Source organism: Psittacula echo (genome assembly GCF_963264785.1).
Source record: "Psittacula echo genome assembly, chromosome: 2".
Classification (NCBI taxonomy): Eukaryota; Metazoa; Chordata; class Aves; order Psittaciformes; family Psittacidae; genus Psittacula; species Psittacula echo.
Window position 1 is genome coordinate 137558836 of NC_137737.1, and position 21794 is coordinate 137580629.

At 40.9% G+C, this 21794-nt stretch overlaps 1 protein-coding gene across 1 annotated transcript in view; it reads left to right on the forward strand.

Annotated features, from left to right (window-relative positions):
• The window catches only part of CPQ (carboxypeptidase Q), a gene marked incomplete at its 3' end in the record, with an annotated part of 144034 nt that extends 122585 nt beyond the window's left edge, over nucleotides 1–21449 (forward strand). Inside the window, exon 7 of the mRNA XM_080610526.1 lies at nucleotides 21289–21449. Coding sequence (XP_080466652.1) covers nucleotides 21289–21449 — 161 coding nt within the window. The remainder of the gene's footprint in view (nucleotides 1–21288) is intronic.
• Nucleotides 21450–21794: the final 345 nt, after the last annotated feature.

Sequence of the window (21794 nt, forward strand, 5' to 3'; positions counted from 1 at the left end):
CTCTGTTTATGCAAAACTATGTTAAGTGATGACTCAACTACAGGATACATATTAAACTGGAAAGTGTTTTGTCTAATTACAGCACCTTTCTCCCTTGTTTCAAAAAATAGTGCATTAGAAATTCAGTCTAAGTTTAACCAAATTCTAAGTGGAAGAAAGTAAACACCTTCCTCCAATAAGGTCAGTGAGCTACAGAAGCACCTTGCAGACTTGGTGAATTCTCCATCATTTTGAATGTGTAAAACAAGACCTGGATGTCCTTCAAAAAGTAAAGGGTAATTCAAGCAAGAGGAATGGGCTTGATGCAGTAGATACAATGTGAGGTTCTTTGCATGTGTTATTCACAAGGTGTGCTTATATGGCAATGGGTCTTGCTGGCCTTAAAAAATCTGTGAATCTGCCAGTAAATCTTATAAGCATTTTCCATAATGAAATACCTCATTCCCCATTTAAGCCTCATCCAGTTCAGAGTAGCTTTTTGAATATCAAAAGCTCTTGTCTTTGATTTGTATAATGTTTAGATAATCCTAATTGCAATTTTAAAAGTAGAAGCATTGTTAACTTGCTGATCCTAGAGGAAATTTGAACTGTGAAAGCAGAAATATTTGCAAAACTCTGTCATACACTGCTGAACATATTGAACTTTTTTATTTTATTTCTAGTTATTCTCTTTTTTTCAGTATCTGTGAAGCAGTTTTGACAAAGTTTTCTTGGTGATCACAACATAAGAATTACAGCACATGGGTTAAGCAGCTGATATTACAGAGCATTTAAATTAATCTCATAAAAGCTGAGACAAGGCAGCTTTAAAATGATCTTATATGAAAATTGCAATAAATCAGTTTGAAATACTGACATTCTAATTGGCTTTTAGAATCGTAGAAGTAATATTGTTCCAATGCATTCAACGCTGTGCAAATACTAAATAAGCTCATTAATCTAGTAATGAAAACGTAAATGAAGGTGTTTCAAATAAATTCTAATGGTTCTTGAACTTTCTGGCTAGTGGACTTCTTTCTCTTGAAGACATTTTGTCACTGTGCCATCTGTGAATATCTGGAAAGTATTCCCCATTTGTAGATGCTTACTCTTAAAAAAAAAAAATCATGAGGCGGATTGGTGTAAAAGACAATGATGTTGTTAAATCTGTTCCCTCCGTAAGCACACAAAACTCCTAAACGTTTCAAAGATCGACAATAAATTTGTTCCTGCAGCTCACCTTTGTGGGAGAATATGTGCTGTCTTAGGAAAGAAACACTGAAAATATTTAACTGAGAATCCCATTTGGATTTGGGGTGTGGTCATTTTTATTGTGGCTGTGCCTCTGAGAGGCATATTCATTCTCTGTTGTTTGCTGTGTAGGAAAGCTGAATTCTGTTTCTGTGGGTGGGGATATTCTTCTTCATATGGAAGCATTTGCCATTTGTTGATCCTAAAAAAAAAACAACCCAAGTGTCCTACATCGACACACAGAGCTCAGTGTTAACATGTTAAATATAAAGTTTGGAACTACACGTTAGTTAAGCCTTATTCCTAGAATTGTCCCTGACTTCACTGAAGCTCATGCAAATAATGAAGTTCTCTAAGGAAGTTGGAGGTGGAAAGTGTTTGCCAATGGAAAAGTGTGAAAGTTAAATATGACTCTTTCTAGTTTCATTTTCTTATTTTACCTTTTTGGAATTTGACTGTGTAAAAAATAAGACAGATTTATAGTGTGAAAATGCTCACCAAAATGATAATGATCCAGAATGGCTGTTAGGAACAACAGCAGAAATATCTGTGAATTGATGGATTTCATTCCTGGAAAACAAACTGTAATGGCTTCAGTATTAAAAAATGAATAAAAGGTAAAGTGTTCAGTAACATTCCAGGAAGACCATGCATAAGCTGCTCTTGATGGGAGGGACACAGGTTAAATGGATTAAGCAGCTCTCCAAGTAGTTCCCTATATGAAATCATATGATGAGTGTTTCTAATAGCATTCTTCAGTACTTGGTACATCCTTTACTATTCAGAGTTTCCATTAGTGGTTTGGAATCAAGTTTAAAATTACAACAAACATAGCTGACGTAATTGCTATTGGAATGATAAAGAATGATGAGCACAAGCTGATCGTCTGGCCAGGGTGACTCTGTCAGTGTGAGTCCACTTTGTTCACAGCTTTCTTGTACTGAAGTCCCAAAAGAAGTTGCAATATTTAGAAAAAATCACTTCCTTGGACCCGTTGGCTACTCTGTTGCTAATGTAAGCCCTTACATTACCTTCATTGTGGTAAGTTCTCACTGGTGCACCTTGCCCAGCAGGGCCTGAGGTCCCATTCTGCAGAGCTCCTATCCTGCTGCTGCACCTCCAGCCCGTACTGCTTCAGTGAGTTGTCCTGTTCCAGCACAGGACTTTGGTTTAGTCTTTGCTGAATATTCTGAGGTCCACTCAGTCAGGCCACTTCTGTACTCAGAGCTCTCTGAACATAAGTTCTGCCTTCCAGCATGCACAACTGCTCGTTCTAAGAATTTAATGAAAACAAGGGCCACCCCTGTTGTCTGGGTCATTGCTGAAGATGCAGAGAGTACCAGCCTGACATTACCACTGAGGGTCACACCACTCATAACAGCCACCAGTTAGACTTCAAACTGTTGATTGCTACCCTTTGAGTCCAGTGGTACAGTCATTTTTCTGTGCACTTTTATTGCATCTCTCCAGTCTGAGATTAAGGAGACTGAGGTTAGTTTCTCTAGCTTATAGTTCTCTGGATCCTGCTGCTTTTTATTTTACAGCAGGCATAAAATTTGCCCCTTCTCTGTGTTGAAGACTTTCCCTGATAGCCACAACTTTTCCAAGATGATAGAAAGCAACCTCTCATTGGTACTGGTGAGCTCTTTCATGTAGCCCATCTAGTACCATAAATTTATATTTGCCCAATTTACTTATACAACCCCTAATTTTGTTTTCCTATACCATGAGTAGTGCCTTTTCCCTCTTCTCCCCAGCTTTGCTGCCAGGCAGAGACCTGAGAGTTACTTTATATTTTAAACCACAGCAATTACTTTCTTACTATTTTTTCATTACTCATTATAACTAATATAGCAAATAATATAGCACTTCCACAACACTTTTTCCCAAACACTGTAAAAGTTTTACATGGAAAGGAGGCTGAAAAAAACCGTCTTGACTGACTGCAGGGCACATTGGAGTTTTGAACCAAGTATGGTTTTGATCCAGGATCAGAAAGATTTTTAGTGACAGAGCTTCAGATATTACTCAGAAAACTCATCCCTTCCTTGTGCAGCAAGCACATCACACTTTCCACTTTCATTTGCAGGTGACATTTTAGATGTAAATTCTGAAGAATGCTTTTGATAGTAGACATAGCTGAACAAATACAAAGCTCAGAAATCGTTTATAGAGACATCTTCCTCAAAGGAGCAAGTTCAAAATTGTTTCAGTGGCAGTTTCTCCAGGACATCGTTAACATTTGCAAACTTCGGATTGGGAACCATTCTAACTGTCTTCAAAACTGATTCTACAGATCTTGTCTACAGTGCTGCTGAATTTCTGAAGAGCAGAATTTATTGAACACCATTTTTTCCCCCCTAGATATCTCTCTTTACTTTAACATTATATGTCTTTTCATGAAATAATTCCAGTCAATTCAGCCATGGACTAGACCACGGAAGCACACTTAAGTGTGAAAAAAACTAAATATACATTTGTATTTTGTAGTGTCAAATCCTCAAGAAAGGATCATGGGCTACATAAGAATGCAAGAGAGAAGGTACAGCGTTACTGTTATGGCTCTGAGATCAGCTGCCATCATTACTGAACTATTTATGCTTCCTCAGTTTCCCTAATGACAGCAGTTATTTGAGGGGTGCTGAGAAGCTACTTTTTATCTGAAAAGTGCAATAAAGAGGAAGGAGTCTTCAGTACCCTCCTAAATAAGCTGGTCCATCTTCTGCTGCAATCATCAAACCTTGCATTTATTTAGCACAAGGGCAGCTTTATCTCATCAAATGTTGTGGATGCACATAAAGAGCATAGAAGCTTATGTGGAAAGAGCTTCCTACAAATGTATTTTATTTAATACATGTTCATTAACAAATCTGTCTGCAAGGACAAAGCATACACTTCAACATGAGCAGCAGTCTATTATCCATACAAACAGCCAGAGAACCAAAACTCAAAGACAAAAAGGAATTCTACAGAGGGTGGAAGCAAGGACAGGTAGCCTGGGACGAATACAGAGAAATTTCTTGAGCAGCCAGGGGTCAGCTTAGGAAAGGTAAAGCCCCGAGAGAATTAAATCTGGCCAGCAATGTCAAGGGCAGCAAGAAAAGCTTCTATAGGTACACTGGTGATAAAAGGAAGACAAGGGAAAATGTGGATCCTCTTCATAAGGTAACTGGAGACCTGGTTAACCATTCTATGATTCTGTGATTCAGATTTTGATTCATCAGGACCAGTCTGTCCACAGCTCTCCACTGTTTGCAGTGCCTGTGATGGAACGCTGTCTCAGTCACCATGTAGTTCTTGGAAATTCACCAGTGAAAATGTGCACTTTTCCTGTTGCTTCTCTGGCTAAACTGGATTTTAAACCAGTTCAGTTCTATTACCTGAGCAATCTGAGAATTTTATTCTCATTATTACCTGACCTTCTGAGAAGCAGAAATTTTGTAGTTGTTGCTGCTATTTTTAAAGAAAACAAAAGTAAAGAAACAGCTGAAAGCTGGGATTTTCAGACTCTGGTCTTCAGACTATTTAGGGATTGTGTATTACTCCTAAAAGTGTACAACTTTGTCTGCCACTAAGCGTTGTCTGGATTGCCTGCCTGCTTCCCGAATCCAAACCGACAGCAACAACAACCAAGACACAGTGGAAGGTGGTGGGAGCGGGCTAAGAAACATCGGTGCTCAGTTGTCCATTTCTGAGCAAACAGATGCAAAGACAGAAAAACCAAACACTGGTGAAATCACAGAAGTGATTCTCAAAAAATTTTATGCCTTGTACTCCCTAAAGGGGAAACTTCTAAAGGACTTTTAGCAGTCTTTTCCATGCACACATTCATTGCAGTTCATGTGAAATATTTAGGAGCAGAATATCTTTCTGATCTAAAATTCTTATTTCTAGACTGTTCGTAAAATGCAGAGAGGTTGCTCCAGAACTTTGATGCCTAGTTTAATACTGCATGCAATGTTCACTTGGAATAGTGATCCTTAATTTCCCTCTGTCTTGCAGGCCAAACTTGACTATAGCCATGGGTCAAGTAAAGCGCCAGAGAAAGAAGATCTGTAGTCTGTTAAGGAGCTATTTCAGAAATGCATACAAACAGAAGAGATTTCAAAAAGCCACAGAGCTGGCAAGAAAGTCTCTGGAGAGCCTCTAAACATCCTCCCTTCCAGCATGAGCTCACCAATGCCTGTGTCCTTTCTTTCATGTTTATTAATGCTGCTCTTGAAGACTTGCTATAATGGAAAAATAGAAGAGCTGGTTTGCCCCAGTGCTTAGTTCTTAGGAAGGTTTTTCTAGTATCTATCCTAAGTCATTCCTGCTGCAATTTAAGTGCATTACCTCTCTTTTCTTTCCATTATGAACCGAGAAACATATTTTTTAATTTCCTCTTGCAGCAGGTTTTTATGTAAAGTTCATTTTTTTTTCTTTGTGTAATAGTTTATATTTGCCCCTACTGATCATCATCCTGGGTGGTTTTATTTTTCAAGTATCTTGTTAGTGAAGATCACGAACTCTCATCATGCTTATGAACAGATGATCAGAACATCAACACTTAAGACAAGGCTTAAGGCTTAAGACAAAGACACACTTCTCTCGACAATAGGTAACTGAATCCAGGAAATCAATACAAGATGTTTTGGAGACCAATATCAAACATAAATTTAAAAAGGATGAACTACCACATGGAAGGAAGGTCCAGCAAAGGCTGTCCAACACAGTAGTATGCATGCATGTTCCTCTTCCGAAAGTCCTCAATCTGTTAATGGCTGGATAGGTATACTGAAGGAAGAGACCCTGTTTCTCCTGTTGTTCTTCTCACAACATTAGCAGAGAGTATCACGCTTGCTCAACCTTTGGATTTTTACCAGTTGTTTTTATGCCTACATATAGTCTAAATAGTGCTAAATAACCCAGGTAAGCAGGCTCACAGTACTCTTTAGCATCAGTGGCCTTTTAGATGCAGTAATATTTGCATGTTATTTAAAATGTTAGATATAAATTATGATGCAGTCTTTCCTTTGAGCCTTTGTCTCTGTATAATATAAAACCAAGACCCTTATCCTGCAGCCAGGAGCCTGTGGCTTCCTGCTGCAGGAGTTGGCTGGAGCTGAAAGGCAATGTAATGCAAATGAGAAGGAAAATGGGAGAGAGAAGGTGAAGTGATTGGGGTGGAGCTGTGTGGGGTCTTAGGCTTTCAGCTTTTCAGGCTAACTATTCTCAAATGAGAGCATCTTTCAGTAAGTTTCCAGATTTAGGCCAGAGATAAGCAGGAAATATTAATGATACTAATGATTATTATTGGCTCTTTGCATCTTACTTCTGGGCTTTAAAAATGCTAACTGAATCTATATGCAGACAAGACGCTGCAGCAGCAGCCCTTCACTTCCAAATTACAGAGACTCTGAAATAAGCTGAATGGATTTTAAACTTAAAAAACCAAATTGTTAAGTGTCTTTTCATTTGCATTTCAAAGCAGAATTAAGGCCTCACGTATGTGCTACACGTCACCAAAAGAAGTCTTTAGAAAAATACTGCTGAAGGCGGGGCAGTTGCTATTTCTCTTACACTCAGGTTTTAACTGGTGCCTCTCACAAAGTGACCTCAGCCCTCGAATTAACAGCAGCCCCTAGAGAAACAGGCAGCAGTTCTCTATGCAGCAGTTTGCCCCTACACTGTCTATACTAGTTTCAAACAAACCGCAGTGCATTCTCATTTTGAAGTCTCTGTTCCCTGCCTATATGCAGAAAGCTGCAGAAATAGATGGCTGCTAATAGCTACAAACCCTAGTTTTGGCAAAGCCTAGGTTAATTCTTGGGGTGCGTTGGTTTGGGTTTTTTTCCCATACAAATGGGCTAGGGAAGTTCCTAAGCTGTTTACAAAGAAGAGCCACTGCCAGCTTTGAAAGTTATTATTGGGTCTCTAGCCATCATTAGTCTTGAGCTTGTAACCGCCAGCAGCATGAAGGAGATGGGGTCTGACAGGGCAGCTCTTTCTCTCTTGCTGTGCTGGAGTGTGAGAACCACAGGCTGAACATGTCAGAGCTTCAGCACTCCAATGCAGCAGCTTGTTTTCTTGGTCTGAACAATTTTAACCCTTGTAACTTCTATCTAAGAAACAGATTTCATTGTGCAGCTGAAACTGATTGACAAGTTTTAGACATTTATAATCTTGAAAACATCCTAAATTATGCACATCTTTAATTTTAAATCCTCAAGCTGTGCTAAATGGGAAGCACTGGAGAAAGTTGATTAGTCTGCCTCCCCTCTTCGTTTAGTTCCTAATTACTGCAGGTACTTTTCTTGTCCACCGAAACCTCATGGCTACATTTTAGGGCAGATGTTCGTGTGTAGTCAGGATTCTTAATTAGAATAATAGAATCATAGAGTCATAGAATGGTTTGGGTTGCGAGGGACCTTAAATATTGTCGAATACCAACCCCCCTGCCATGGGCAGGGACTAGACCAGGTTGCTCAAAACTCCATCCAACCCGGCCTTGAACACTGCCAGGGATAGGGCATCCACATCTCCTCTGAGCAACCTCAAATGTGTGGCTGGAGTAACCAGGTTTCCCAGTACCTTCTGGAGAGGGCCCACATTTTCCCTCATCTTACCACCAGTGCAACTACAGAAGCTTCTCTTGTTGCTCTTGACATCCCTGGACAGATTTAATTCTATCAGGGCTTTGGTTTTCTTAAGTTGACCCTAGGCTGCTTAAACAATTTCTCTGCATTCCTTCCAGCCTACCTGTCCTTGCTTTCACTCTCTGTAGAATTCCTTTTTGTCTATGAGTTTGTCCTGGAGATCCTTTTTTGTCCATGCAGGCCTCCTGGCATTTTTGCCTGATTTCTTTGTTGGGATGCTTTGCTTCTGAGCTTGGAGGAGGTGATCCTTGAATATTAACCAACTTTCCTGGGCTCTTCTTCCCTCCGGGGCTCTATCCCAAACACACCCCTAAAGTGGCCAAAGCCTGCTCTCCTGAAGTCTAGGATAGCAAGCTTGCTGTGTGCCCTCCTTGCTGCCCCAAAGATCTCAAACTCTACCATTTCATGATCACTGCGGCAAGGCTGCCGTTGAGCTTCACATTCCCCACCAGCCCCTCCTTTTTGATGAGAACAAGGTCCAGCCTAGTACCTCTCATTGCTGACTCCTCTATCACTTGGAGATAGAAGTCATCACCAGTGCATTCCAGGAATCTCCTGGATTGCTTGTGCCTTGCTGTGTTTTCCCTCTGACAGATATCAGGATGGTTGAAGTCCTCCATGAGGACCAGGGTTTGTGAATGTGAGGCCACTCCTATCTATCTATAGATGGTCTCATCTGCTTGGCCTTCCTGGTCAGGTGACCTGTAGCAGACCCTTACTGTAATGTCACCTGTCCCAGGCCTCCCTTTAATCCTGAGCCATAAGCTTTCTGTTGGCTCTTCATCCAGCCCCAGGAAGAGCTCCATGCACTCCAGATGGTTATTGACACAGAGGGTGCACCCCTTCTCATCTCCCCTGCCTGTCCTTCCTGAAGAGCCTGTATCCAGTCATATTTTACGTCTTATTTCAGGATGCTTGGGGGGAAAGAAGGGATCATCACACAGTTTAAAATGTCATTTGCTTTTTTTCTTCTTTTCCATAAGGAAAAGCTCCCCTCTTTCAGTCAGAAAAGTAGCTGCCAGAAAATCTACTAAAAGTAAAATGATTTTGAGACATAGTGCAGTGGTTTTGATGGAATTATCTTGATATCTTTAAAAACTTTTTCTCTCAATATACTCAACCTAGTGACAATTTAATTTCACTGTCCCTTGGCCCAAGTAATGACTTCCAGTTTCTAATTAGAGAGCAAGAGAGAAGGGACTGCACATGGTCCCTGGAGCCTGAGCTAAGAGACTGGTGAGAAACACTCCTGTAATAATTTAATAGGCATGAATGCTCCTGCCTGCCGAGCCAGCTCTGCTGCGTTTGTGGAAAGGGCAGGATTGCTGCTTCGCCCATGTGTCGGTCCTCTCCAATCAGCCGTGCCTTGGCTTCACCTCCACAGGCTGTGCAAGTCATGATTTGGGCCACTCTCTCAGCCCTCCTTACAGCTTACCTGGGCAAAAACATCTGCCTCCATGCATGTAGGGCATCCTTTCTGCAGCAAAAAAAACCCTGCGTATTATGAATACATGTCCCTATTGTGTATAGCACTATTCCATGCCTTTTGCTGCTTTTCTCCGATCATTCTTTTATGTCTTTTTTATTTACAGTGCAGTTTAAATTCATTGAGACAGGAAAAAGTGTGATTGCTCTTCCACTGTTTTAAGAAGATATTTGGCGGCTCCATTCACTAAAACAGGTAGCTTTAAAGGCACTCCGGATGCCTTGTCTAGTTCCAGATAAGCCTTGGGCTCTCGGTGTGCAACACAAGACAGAATCTAATTATTGAAATAGTTATTATTGCCTTCTCTGCTACACTGTCTTTTTCCAAACCCAAAGGCACCTTTGGAGTCACAGCTGTGGACCCTGCTGGCAGCGATGGGACATGATGGCAGCCTGTCAGCCTGGGAACAATTTGACTGGACTTACCTGGAATGGGTTACTCATTTAAAATCTCACTTGTCTATTTTTTGACCCTGAAAAGAATATGTGACAGGGAAATTTTCCCTTCTTTATTCAATGCATTCTGATTTCAATGGCTGCATTTCTGAAAAGGTAGTGCTTTCTTTTTTCACCTCTTCTGAGGAATCTGATACTAGCTAAGGCTAAGGTTGAGCTACCCAAGACTAATGAGACCTGCCAGATTTTATTCTTCTGTCATTCCTTGTAGGAGTGGGAAATGGAAACTATTCAACCAATAATCATGCAAGACTATTTTACAATGATGGAGCTTAAAGAGAGAAAAATCATCCTCTTTTCCTTTTTTTTTTTTTTTTCTTTTACTATCAAATGCCTGTCAGTTTTGAATTGAGGATGTAAAAGTAAAATAAATATTGGCTAGAGTGTAAAACTTTTTCATTCAAATGATATTTTTAGGTTAGACTTTTAGTTCCAGTTTGACTGAGTAGTCATCGCAGTCCTTTGACCTTACAGCATTTGTATTTAGCAAGTGCACCTCTGGCTCCTGAAAAGTTTTAAATTATGTGGATGTTGGTATAGGTATATGTTTGCTGTGCAAAAAAAGTCTTCAATTTATGTATTTGAAAAGAACCAATAGTCATACCTACTCTTTTCCAATGAAACCTGTGTGCTTTGGACTTTTTCATATCTGTATTCTCAGACTTCCCTTGATGATGAGCATAGTGTAGGAAACATTTCAATTGATTCCAGAAGTGTGTATTAGTACAGTAATGAAAAGGAAGGCAAGTTGGTGAGGACAGAGATCTAAAACCATCTAATCTGAGTCTAATGCCCTGAGTGCCTGTCAAATGGGATTCTGGTTATGAAAACTTGCATTTGGGGAGCATGTCTTTCTCCTATAAAAGGCAAACATAGCAGTGTGGAGATTAAGTTTTTTTAAGGAATGTATTAAATTCTAACCTCTCTATTAAAATAATTCTGATTATTCAGTAATAATCTTTCTCTAGGCTGCTAACTGTCATCATCACTGGTTCTTTTTTTTTGCATTAGTCTATAGGTGGTGTTTGAATGTAGCACCATAAACAGCTTTACAAGAGGGTGCTTGCCCTTGAGTTAAGAATTAAACATGAGCTTGAATTAAGCTTGAGCTAGAATTAAACTTGCCTAGGGATGTTAAAGATAACAGGAAGGGTTTCTATAGGTACGTAGCGAATAAAAGACGGACTAGGGACAACGTAGGCTCCCTCTGGAAGCTATCAGGAGAACTGGCTACCCGGGATTTGGAGAAGGCTGAGGTTCTTAATGACTTCTTTGCCCCGGTCTTCACTGGCAAAGTCTCTGACCGCACCACCCAAGTCTTGGAAGGCAAACACAGGGACTGTGAGAATGAAGACCCTAGGCCCACTGTAGGAGAGGATCTGGTTCGAGACCATCTTAAAAAACTAAACGTACACAAGTCCATGGGACCCAATGAAATCTGTCTGTGGGTTCTGAAGGAGCTGGCGAATGAAGTTGCTAAGCCACTGGCCATCATATCTGAAAAATCATGGGAGTCAGGTGAAGTTCCCGATGACTGGAAAAAGGGAAATATAACCCCCATTTTGAAGAAGGGGAAAATGGATGACCCGGGGAATTACAGACCAGTCAGTCTCACCTCTGTGCCTGGCAAAATCTTGTAGCAGATTCTCCTGGAAGGCATGCTAAGGCACATGAAAAACAAGGAGGTGGTTGGTGACAGCCAGCATGGCTTCCCTAAGGGGAAATCCTGCCTGACCAATTTGGTGGCCTTCTATGATGGGGCTACGGAACTGATGGACAGGGGCAGAGCAGTTGATGTCATCTACCTGGACTTGTGCAAAGCCTTCGACACTGTCCCACACGACATCCTTGTCTCTAAATTGGAGAGACATCAATTTGATGGATGGACCACTCGGTGGATAAAGAACTGGCTGGATGGCTGCACACAAAGAGTTGTGGTCAATGGCCCAATGTCCAGCTGGAGACCAGTAATGAGTGGTGTCCCTCAGGGATCGGTGTTGGGACCGGTCTTGTTCAACATCTTTGTCGGTGACATGGACAGTGGGATTGAGTGCGCCCTCAGCAAGTTTGCCAATGACACCAAGCTGTGTGGATCGGTTGATAACACCGGAGGGAAGGGATGCCATCCAGAGGGACCTCGACACGCTTGTGAGGTGGGCTGATGCCAACCTGATGAAGTTTAACCATGCCAAGTGCAAGGTCCTACACCTGGGTCGGAGCAATCCCAGGCACAGCTACAGGTTGGGCAGAGAAGAGATTCAGAGCAGCCCTGCAGAGAAGGACTTGGGGGTGTTGGTTGATGAAAAAATGAACATGAGCCAGCAGTGTGCGCTTGCAGCCCAGAAAGCCAACTGTATCCTGGGCTGCATCAAAAGGAGTGTGACCAGCAGGTCGAAGGAGGTGATTCTGCCCCTGTACTCTGCTCTCGGGAGACTTCACTCGGAGCATTGTGTGCAGTTCTGGTGTCCTCAACATAAAAAGGACATGGAACTGTTGGAACAAGTCCAGAGGAGGGCCATGAGGATGATCAGGGCACTGGAGCACCTCCCGTATGAAAACAGGCTGAGAAAGTTGGGGCTGTTCAGCCTGGAGAAGAGAAGGCTGTGTGGAGATCTCATAGCAGCCTTCCAGTATCTGAAGGGGGCCTACAAGGATGCTGGGGATGGACTCTTCATCAGGGACTGTAGTGACAGGACAAGGGGTAATGGGTTCAAACTTAAACAGGGGAAGTTTAGATTGGATCTAAGGAAGAAATTCTTTACTGAGAGGGTGGTGAGGCACTGGAATGGGTTGCCCAGGGAGGTTGTGAATGCTCCATCCCTGGTGGTGTTCAAGGCCAGGTTGGACAAAGCTGTGGATGATATGGTTTAGTGGTAGTTGTCCCTGTCCATGGCAGGGGGGTTGGAACTAGATGATCTTGAGGTCCTTTCCAGCCCTAACTATTCTATGATTCTATGGTTTAAGTCAGAGAGTGGATGAATGGAGGAAAAGCTTCCAAGTGCCTTTTACTGTTGAAGCTTCATCTGCTTTACTTTGGGCTTTTGTGGTTTCTTTTTTTCCAGTCAACGGCTGTTTAGGATATTATTTTGGAGTCTGGTCTACCTGTGCTTCATGAAGTAGAACTGCTTCCTTCTGTGAGACCTCATTTCACAGGATTTCATGCAAGTTTAGATTGAATCCCCAGCTGTCACCAGTCCTCTGCCACAAGTGAAAGGTTAATGCGTTGCAAAAGTAACTGTGATAATCCAGAGCTGCAATTTAGTCTGTTTAATGTATCCAGAGGATTAATTCTCAAATGCATTAAGCAAAACAAGAAATACTGCACACTTCATATTGTCTCCCTTCCACTGTAGTCTCATTTAATTAGCCACTGAAACAACCAACTGAAAGGTTTCCCTCTGCCTTGTTTGAATCATGAATTTTAAAGACTTTTGAGAGAATGACTCAGGAGGTGAAACAGCAGGGCTTCTGGTATTATTTATAAGCTCTGTACTGGAAACTCTTTCAGTGTCTGTAGCCATGTAGCTCAAACAACTTAGTCTGTAATTTCATCATTTGAGACTAAATGACAGGAGAACTAATGCTGTCAGCGCCCCACTAAACAGCATTAGCATTATCCATTGCCTCTGCACACTTGAAAAATGGATAATGAAATAATTGGCATTAAAGCCAGCTATCAACTACAGGTTATCCCACGAAAGAATAGGTTAATATGAGAACCAAAATACATGTCTGAAATAATTGGATTTTCATTACAGTAATAGTTCTGAAGACTGCTATTAAGTGAGGGCCGCTCACAAAACATCTGTGCAACACATAGTACAAGCAGCCAAGCACTCCATGGGGCTTGCAGCAACGGGGATATGTGCCACGGGAGGAGCCTTCCAGCCAGGCCATCCCAAGCAGAGCTACTGGTGCAAAAGATTTACTCCCTGACCACTTAAGAGTTGTGACTTTGCCAGGTTTTAGGAAAGGACAAACTTTAAATAAAAAATAGAATAAGAAATTATGTTCCTGTCAATCTCTGTTCTCTTTTTGTTTTGGTATCTCTTTGACGCATATCCTTTGAAGGAGAAATCATTTTCTACCCACCTCTGCCCTGCAGTTTTGACCTTTCAAAATGTCTGGAACATGCATGCTCCAGCTGTGAGAAGTGAGAGGTTATTGATTCTGTTATGGTATGGACATGTGTGTACCTCTACACTTCCATTTCATAGGGTGTGTAAGAGCACAAAGCTGAGTTAGCACTCTGGTGTGAGGAAGAGAATGCTCTTCAGTATTTATGATTTCCTAGTACATACTAGTTATTAACTGCATAGAAGATTGTGATCTGCCCCTTTGCCTCTTCTTTCTTATTTCTAAGTACTCAGTGTAAAGGAAAAGGAGATATATATTTCATCAGATCTTGCTTTATTTCCAAGGCATTATAGTTTTTCAGTACATTCCTGAAGAGTGTCTCTGGCATTTAAAAAGTCCAAGATTGGACTAAACTTCATAATGAAGTAAAGTTTTCTTGTTTCTTCAGGAAAAAGCAATCTTTAATAGATGGGGGGAAAAAAATCTGTCCTTTGTAGCCAGGAAAATGTTTCAGATTAGGTGTTTGTGTTAACATCTTTCTACAAGCAGGACCTTTGATAGTATGCACATCTGTCTTGACAAGGAGAAAAAGCTCAAACACATAGGCATTTGGAAGATGCAAGAGATACACACATCATCTTGAAAAGTCTTTCTTTTAGTTTCATATTATTTTGGAAACAGTGAGCAAAATATCCCTTGTTAAGGCATTTCCAACTTTTCTGTTAGGACATAGTACAGCTTGCTCAGTAGGCCACTGGCCTCTATGCTCAGATGTCTGGCATCTATTCCTTTCTCAGCTGCTGTAAGAAAATGAATGTGCCATTTCATCTCTGCATGCATCTCTCTCATCCGGCAGTCCCTCTTATCTGTTTAGAGAGTATGTTCTTCTAAGCTGGAGTCCTTTCTATTTGGAGAGGTATATATACTGTGTAAAATAGTGGAGTGACAATTCTGTCAGCTCCTCCGGAGACTACAGTAAAATGAAACCTAAAAAAGTTATACACTGTTGTAATTCATTAGCATATTAACATCACTATATATGGCAATCTACATGTAGAGATCAGTATACCAAAGATCTAACTCTAATACTGAAGACCCAGCACACCCAGGAGAGCTTATACAAACAACGGGAAATTTCCCATCGTATTTGAAAGATTCATGAAATAGTTGTGTTGTGAAGTTTACTTAAAAGCGAAGATAACTGGGACAGTACAGCGAATGTGTATTGACTTCAATACTCACATTTGGCTTCCTCTGTCAATTAAACGATATTTGGGATATGAAAAAGAAAAGAAAGAAAATGTAGTGAGGAATGTAATCTAAAATGTTTTACAGTGAAAAAATACTCTATATGCATTCCACCCTTGAAGATATCTGTGTTCTATGGAAACTGCCTTTGTAATCATTCTGATCATCAATAACTAATTTTCCAGTCATTGTTTGCACAAACAACGATAATTGTAATGCTTAAATATCTGTCAACAGTGTTTAATGTTAGCTTATCACAGCAGTGCATATGAAAGCAGTAGTCCCTGACAGTGATTGACAAGAAGTAGTGGTCATCATTGACACACTCATCATTCATTTTGTGGTTCATTCATCCTTCTACCTCAATAGCAGCATCACATTCTTAAGCTGGCAAGAAAAAGAAAGTGCCAGACAGTTCATTAATGTGTGAAGAATTGGTGTTTAATGTGGACATGTTGTAAGGAAGGTAAACATTCTGGTCATCAGCTAATTAATATTCACATTGTGCATTTCATGCTGAGATCAGAAGCTAGGAGGGATGGGTCTTTTTTTAGTATTCTTCAATGCGCGTGTGTGTATTTTCATCAAGGTACTCTTACACAGCTGATTACTGAAAATGCATTGTCAGTATCAATTACCACAAGGCTTTTACCTGCCTTGTGCAGTGTATCAAACCATGTGTGAAATAGCTGGTTATGTAGAGATTCATGAAATGAGTTCAAGACAGGAATGAGTTGAAGAATTTGTTTATGGTGTGTTAGTTAGAAGAGATGTCTGAATGAGCCAAGGAAATAGCACCATGGTGTTAAAGAGTACTACAGAATGGCTGAGGTTGGCAGGCACCTCTTGAGCTGATCTAGGCCAACATCCCTACTCAAGCAGAGTCAGCTGCAGTACATTACCCAGGACCATGTTCAGTCAGGTTTTGAGAATGTCCAGATGAAGGCTCCACAGCCTCTCTGGGCAACCTCTCCCAGTGTTTGACCACCTTTTTAGAAAAAAAGTGTTTTCTGGTGTTTGCATGGGATTTCATGTGTTTTGATTTGTGATGATTGTCTCTTGTCCTGTTAGTGGGCACTACGGAGTAGAGCCTGGCTCCCTCTTCTTCATTCCCTCCCATCTGGTATTTGTCTCTTCTTCCAGGCTGAACAGCCCCAGCTCTCTCAGCCTTTCTTCATAGGAAAGATACTCCTTAACCATCTTAGTGACCCTGTGCAAAACTCCAGTAAGGAGCTCCAGGTGGGTAGATGGAAAGATGCCATTTCTGGAGAAGGTGCCCTCATTGCAGTGGCACAGGAGATGGCATATCTTACTCTCCTCCATCTCCATGAGGTAGCTATCATGTGGGGCTAGGAAACAAGGTCCTGATGGCATGTTTGTGACAGTACCTCAGGCAAGTCACAAAGAGGGCAAATGGAGGGGGTGAAAGGGCTGGCAACAGTAGCATCAAAAGGTTGAAAGACAAACAGTTGTTATGTGTTATATTGTGTTATATTATGTGTAATTCATATTAATAAAACAAAAAGCAATGGAATGCTTTGGTGCAGTTTTATACCACTGGCTTATTTTTCTCACAACTGCATGAAAGTGGATTGGTTCATGAACAAACACTTGTGCTTGGTGGCAAAGCTTGGAAGATGGCAAGTCTTAAGGTGCAGCACTTGGGGAAGGAAGACAGAGTAAATAGCATTTATGTTTGAGGGACTGGCTAAGCTGTGTGTAGCAGACCTGTGATACCTAGGATCAGTACATTTCCTGGAAGCTGGATTTGATCACAGGACACCTATTTGCCATGCTAAGGGTACCCCTGTGATTAATAATTTTGTCAGCTCAGATGACACCAGTATCACCCCAAGCTCCTCAGTGAAATTTGAGTTTTCAACAGGAATGTGATCAGCACAAGAGCATATGCTGGTTGTGCATGTTTTTAAAATTACTACATTTATGGAGTAATGGACAAAATCGTTTTCATCTGCACCCTGCTCAGCGTGCAGACTCACTAGGAGGTCAGGTATAAGGAAACGAATGCCAGAGGAGTCAAAAGCAGAAAACCAAGACAAAATAAAACCCTGCAGCCTCCACAACAAAGAAACCAAAAAGCCCAACCTGGTAAGTTAAAGGCATTACTGAGTGCTTCCCTCTGGACCCTGCTTAACGCAACTATTTCCCACAAAGGGCAAGGAAGGTGATGCTTCACTGTAAGAAGAAGAGCCCTGTTTTAAGTGCCCAAAACACACACATCATGCTACTAAATAGTGGACTGCTTGGCCCCAGCAGCTGCTGCAAACGTGTTTTTGGAGGCACCAACTCTTCTGGTGCCTCCATCAGACCCATGTGAATGGGTCTCACCAAGCAGCTGGGGATCACAAGAGGCTCTAGGTAGCTGCCACTGGGTAACTGCGCTGCACCACTCTACTGGAGAGAGCTTCCTTCCACTTTGTAATGGAACTATGAATTATCAATTATCTTATTATTATCTTATTGGAGCTGTAAATTATTAATTATTCCCAGTGTTTAACTACCAGTATTTTTGATGCATTCAAGTAATAAGAGCAGCATTTTTGGCAGTGATTTTTAACATTTGCTGTTTTCATGCCACAACACCTACTACATCCAGCTAGAAGCAGTTTGTCACCAGTTTCCTTATTGGCCAGCAGTATTCCTTATGTGATTTGCATTACTGTAAATGTGAACAGACTAAAAAAGGACGATTAAAGAGGGTTGTTTGGCAAATATTCCCTGTCTCTTTACGGGTGCTCTGCAAACATAGGAAAGGAGCAAAGTGCATAAAACGTGACAGTGGAGGACTCAGCCTGTCTCTTGTTTTTCTGTTTGAGTAGTAGTTCCACCTGGAAATCAGAATTAAATATGTGATATACCTGTACAACACCTCCCATCTAAGGACTTTTAAGTACTTAATTAGACCTTTCAGACTCCTGTAAGGCTGTATGTTCTCCACTTTCTGGGTGGCTAGGATGGAGATGGGTGAATAATTTATAGGTCTGAGACATGGCTAGTCATCTGTTTTACTTGACTGCTAGCTTATGTAGCTGGCAATAATAAGCCTCTGTTTATTACTTGCTGTTGTTCCTGAGGGAAATGTTACATAATAACAACAATAAAAAACCCCACCAAACCTTAGATCCATTTTAGGTGAAAGAACAAAATGGTCAGCAATCAGAGCTTTAAAACTTGTATCTAAGTGAATTTTTCCAGTTTCTTTCAAGCTTCTGGAAGTGGTGTGTTTGACTTTGAGGCAGATTTTGTTTGAGAAGGGTTAATAATTCAGTGGCTATTGAGGATACAATACAGTAAGCCAGCTGATGTGCTTTGAAACCTCACTGTTTGAAGTGTGATGCAGAATTCATGTCTCCCTGCCTTTTGTAGGATGGCTGATTGTGCTCATAGCATTGCTGCTTCTGTTAGGTTTTTAGAAAAGGGACTGTAGGATCCCATGGGCTTTGTTTAGGTAACCCAAGATGACTACAGTCTGTGGAGCCCCGTAGAACTTCCCAGTTCTCAGTCCTGGATGCATTCACTGGCAAAAGGGCATTCAGTGTCTTGCCACAGCCTGACGACCTCTGGAAGCCATAAATATCTCTGGGCAGCTGACATCAACAAGGAAGAGTCTCAAGTTTGGAACAGGAGACATGAAAATTGCTTGCAGTTATATCTGTGCGCCAGGGTGTTTCATGTCTAAAGGACCTTGGTTTGTAAACTGTTCTTGTGCTCAAAGCCAAGAACATGGATTTTCACTTTTGTTTCTAATTATGTAGGATAAAACTGCTTTCTTAGGGTCTTTTCCTTAGTCTCACAAGATGTTTACAGGTCACTGACTTCAATGCTAACACAAGACATGAAAGACAGAGCACAACCAGTTTAGGAACACTTCAATATTCTCTCTACTCACACACTCTGATATTTCCTGCACAGTAATTATTTGATGATGAAGTCAGAACATTTTCTAATTTTTAAAATCAATTTAGAGAAACAAATCTGTTTCAGCATTTCAGGGAGTTAAACATTACAATGCAAAGGGTGCTTATCCTAGTCCGTTCACAGAGATAATACACAACTTTGTAAATCCATAGTTACTGTGATTAGTGGAATGTCTATGACAAAATCCAAGCAAACAATTTTTGTCATGAGTCTTACAAAAGTATTCAAAAACTGTAAAGGGTTCACCTCAGTGGCTTGTAATTTGCCTGTAGTGCAGAAGTCTCTCAGTTAAAGAATTTATCATTGTTCAGTGCTTTTATGGTTGTATATATTGAAGAGCATTCAGAATGAAATTTTAAAAATTAATATGAGTTGACATAAATTCAGTGCTAAAATTATTGGAACATAATTCAGCATCAGGGTGTAACCTATCCAGTGACTTGGGTGCAATTGCATTGCTTAAAGTCAGTAGCAAACAAGTCTGTTAAGGGCAAGAAGAGCCTCTTACAATAAAATTAATCACAATGCTGTATAACCATATGTTATAACGTTTGATCTTCCTGTGTATCATCTCTCTTATGAAGGGATCTTTATCTCGGATGGAATTATAAATGCATTACCTTTCTATTTCTTCTCTCTAAAACATCAGTGAATCAAGCAGTCCCAGCCAGTCCCCATTACAACAGTAAAAACATACCTATTAACCACAGTGAGAGCCAGACTTTCTCCTGAATAACTGTATGAGTGATCAAAAGATACGTATTATAGCAATGTACACTGTGAGAAATTTTGCTTTCATTCTCTTCAAAGGCTTCAGGCATCTCAGGGAAACCAAGAAAAATCATGACTAACTCCTATGAGCATGCATGAGTTTATCAAAGACCTCATCATCTAATAATGATTTCCACTGCATGTAAATAAATATATGAATAATTTATTTACTTCGTCTTTATAATCAAACAGTCCTGGTTTTTTTTCTGTCTTACTTGGCATAGTAGGAGTAGCCTCAGTCTGTGTTTCCACCTGGGGCCCATAGGTCTTATTTGTGAATTCACATTAGTGCTTGTTCTCTGGGTTTGATGAACACGCAAAAAGAGGGTCCTGTTGTGCTAGGTAGGTCCTACTCAGGGAGCTATGCAACTCCCAGCCATGATCAGCAGGCAGGCCAAGAGAATCAATGCAAAAGAATTGCAAGCAGTGAATTATTGTGCTGGGGAAAAATTATCATATTTACTCATTTTCAAAATTTGGGGTGGAATTCTGTTAATGATGGAAGACTTGATAAAGTTGAGATAAAAACAAAGCAGATGGAGGCTGGTAAAACCAGAGAAGAGGCAGAGGTAATGAACTGGGAAAGAAGAAATTGCAAGGGACAGAGGATTAGAAAGGTCAGTGGGGACTGGACCAGGCAGAAAATGGCGAGAGTGAAAATCTCCCACTGGCATCCCTGCTGCTGTGCCTAGTGAGGCAGCAGCTTCCCCTGCTCTGCTTGGCTTTGGTCTGCCTTGGGACTGTGAGTGATGCCTTACCAGCGTTATTTGTGCTCCCTGAGACCATCTGGCTTGGGTAAGAGTAATCCTTCCCCTGTCCGTGTATCCCGAAAGGGAGTCAGTTCCTGAATGGGAAGAACCGTGGTTTCACCTAAGTTGCTTCTGCCTCAGTTGATGAGGACTCCTCTGTGAGAGTGCTGTAGTCCTGTGTTATCTGTGTTACTTCAGGTTATCTGGAAAGCTGCTCTGAAACAGCACATCCTTGTGATGAACAGAGGGTCAAAAGCAGAAGCAAATTCCAAAACATTCCCCAACACAAATAACAACAAAGAGAGGATCCATAACTCAGTCGTAACTCACTAGCAGAGCAGCGGGATGAAGAACAGAGGAAGCGTTTCCGTGTGTGGTGTTTCTGTAGGGATCTTCCTGCTTGGACTCTGGTAGTCTTAGAGGAAAATGAATGTATACTGTTACTGAGGAAACAAGTCTCCCAGGGGAAGGCTGGCTTTTCCCCTGTGTGAGTTATTGCCGCCTCATGCTCACTCAAGTCAATTAACCTAAAACCTACAAACTGCACATGCCACGGCTCTGTGCAGTTATTATTAGGAACTTGATGCAGTTGCATGTGGATTTAATCATAAATAGCCCAGGAATGGATTCAAGTTTATATTCCTCTTTAAATATTTGTATTCCTATAATGGAATATTGCCCATTTTTCTCTGTAGGTGCCAGTTTGCGTGATGACCTCAGTAAATACTTCTGGTTTCATCATTCTCAAGGGGACACAATGACAGTTCAGGATCCAAACCAGATGAATCTCTGTGCTGCTGTTTGGACTGTTGTCTCCTATGTAATTGCTGACATGGAGAAGATGTTGCCAAGGTAATAAAACAGCAAGAAAGAAGATTTCTGTTCTTCAGTAAAGATTGCAAGTCCATTAATGCATGTGGTATACAGCTGTGGGAAATTCTGTTTTTCACGCTGGTTTTGTGCATTATTATGTCTGTTTTCCTCAAAGTACATGCTCTTTTACACATTTCTGTTTCTTTTTGCTGTTTTGATGTCTTAGATTTGTGATTTTCACTTAAAATGTCTTCTTTTAGGTACTTTTAAATTTCTGGTGAAGGTATAACTCTTTGACTGCAATATAATAGCTATTTATATGCAAAGTGATCTTATGCAGCAGGAAAAATATACCAAATAAATTTGTTGCATCAAAATAATTAATGTA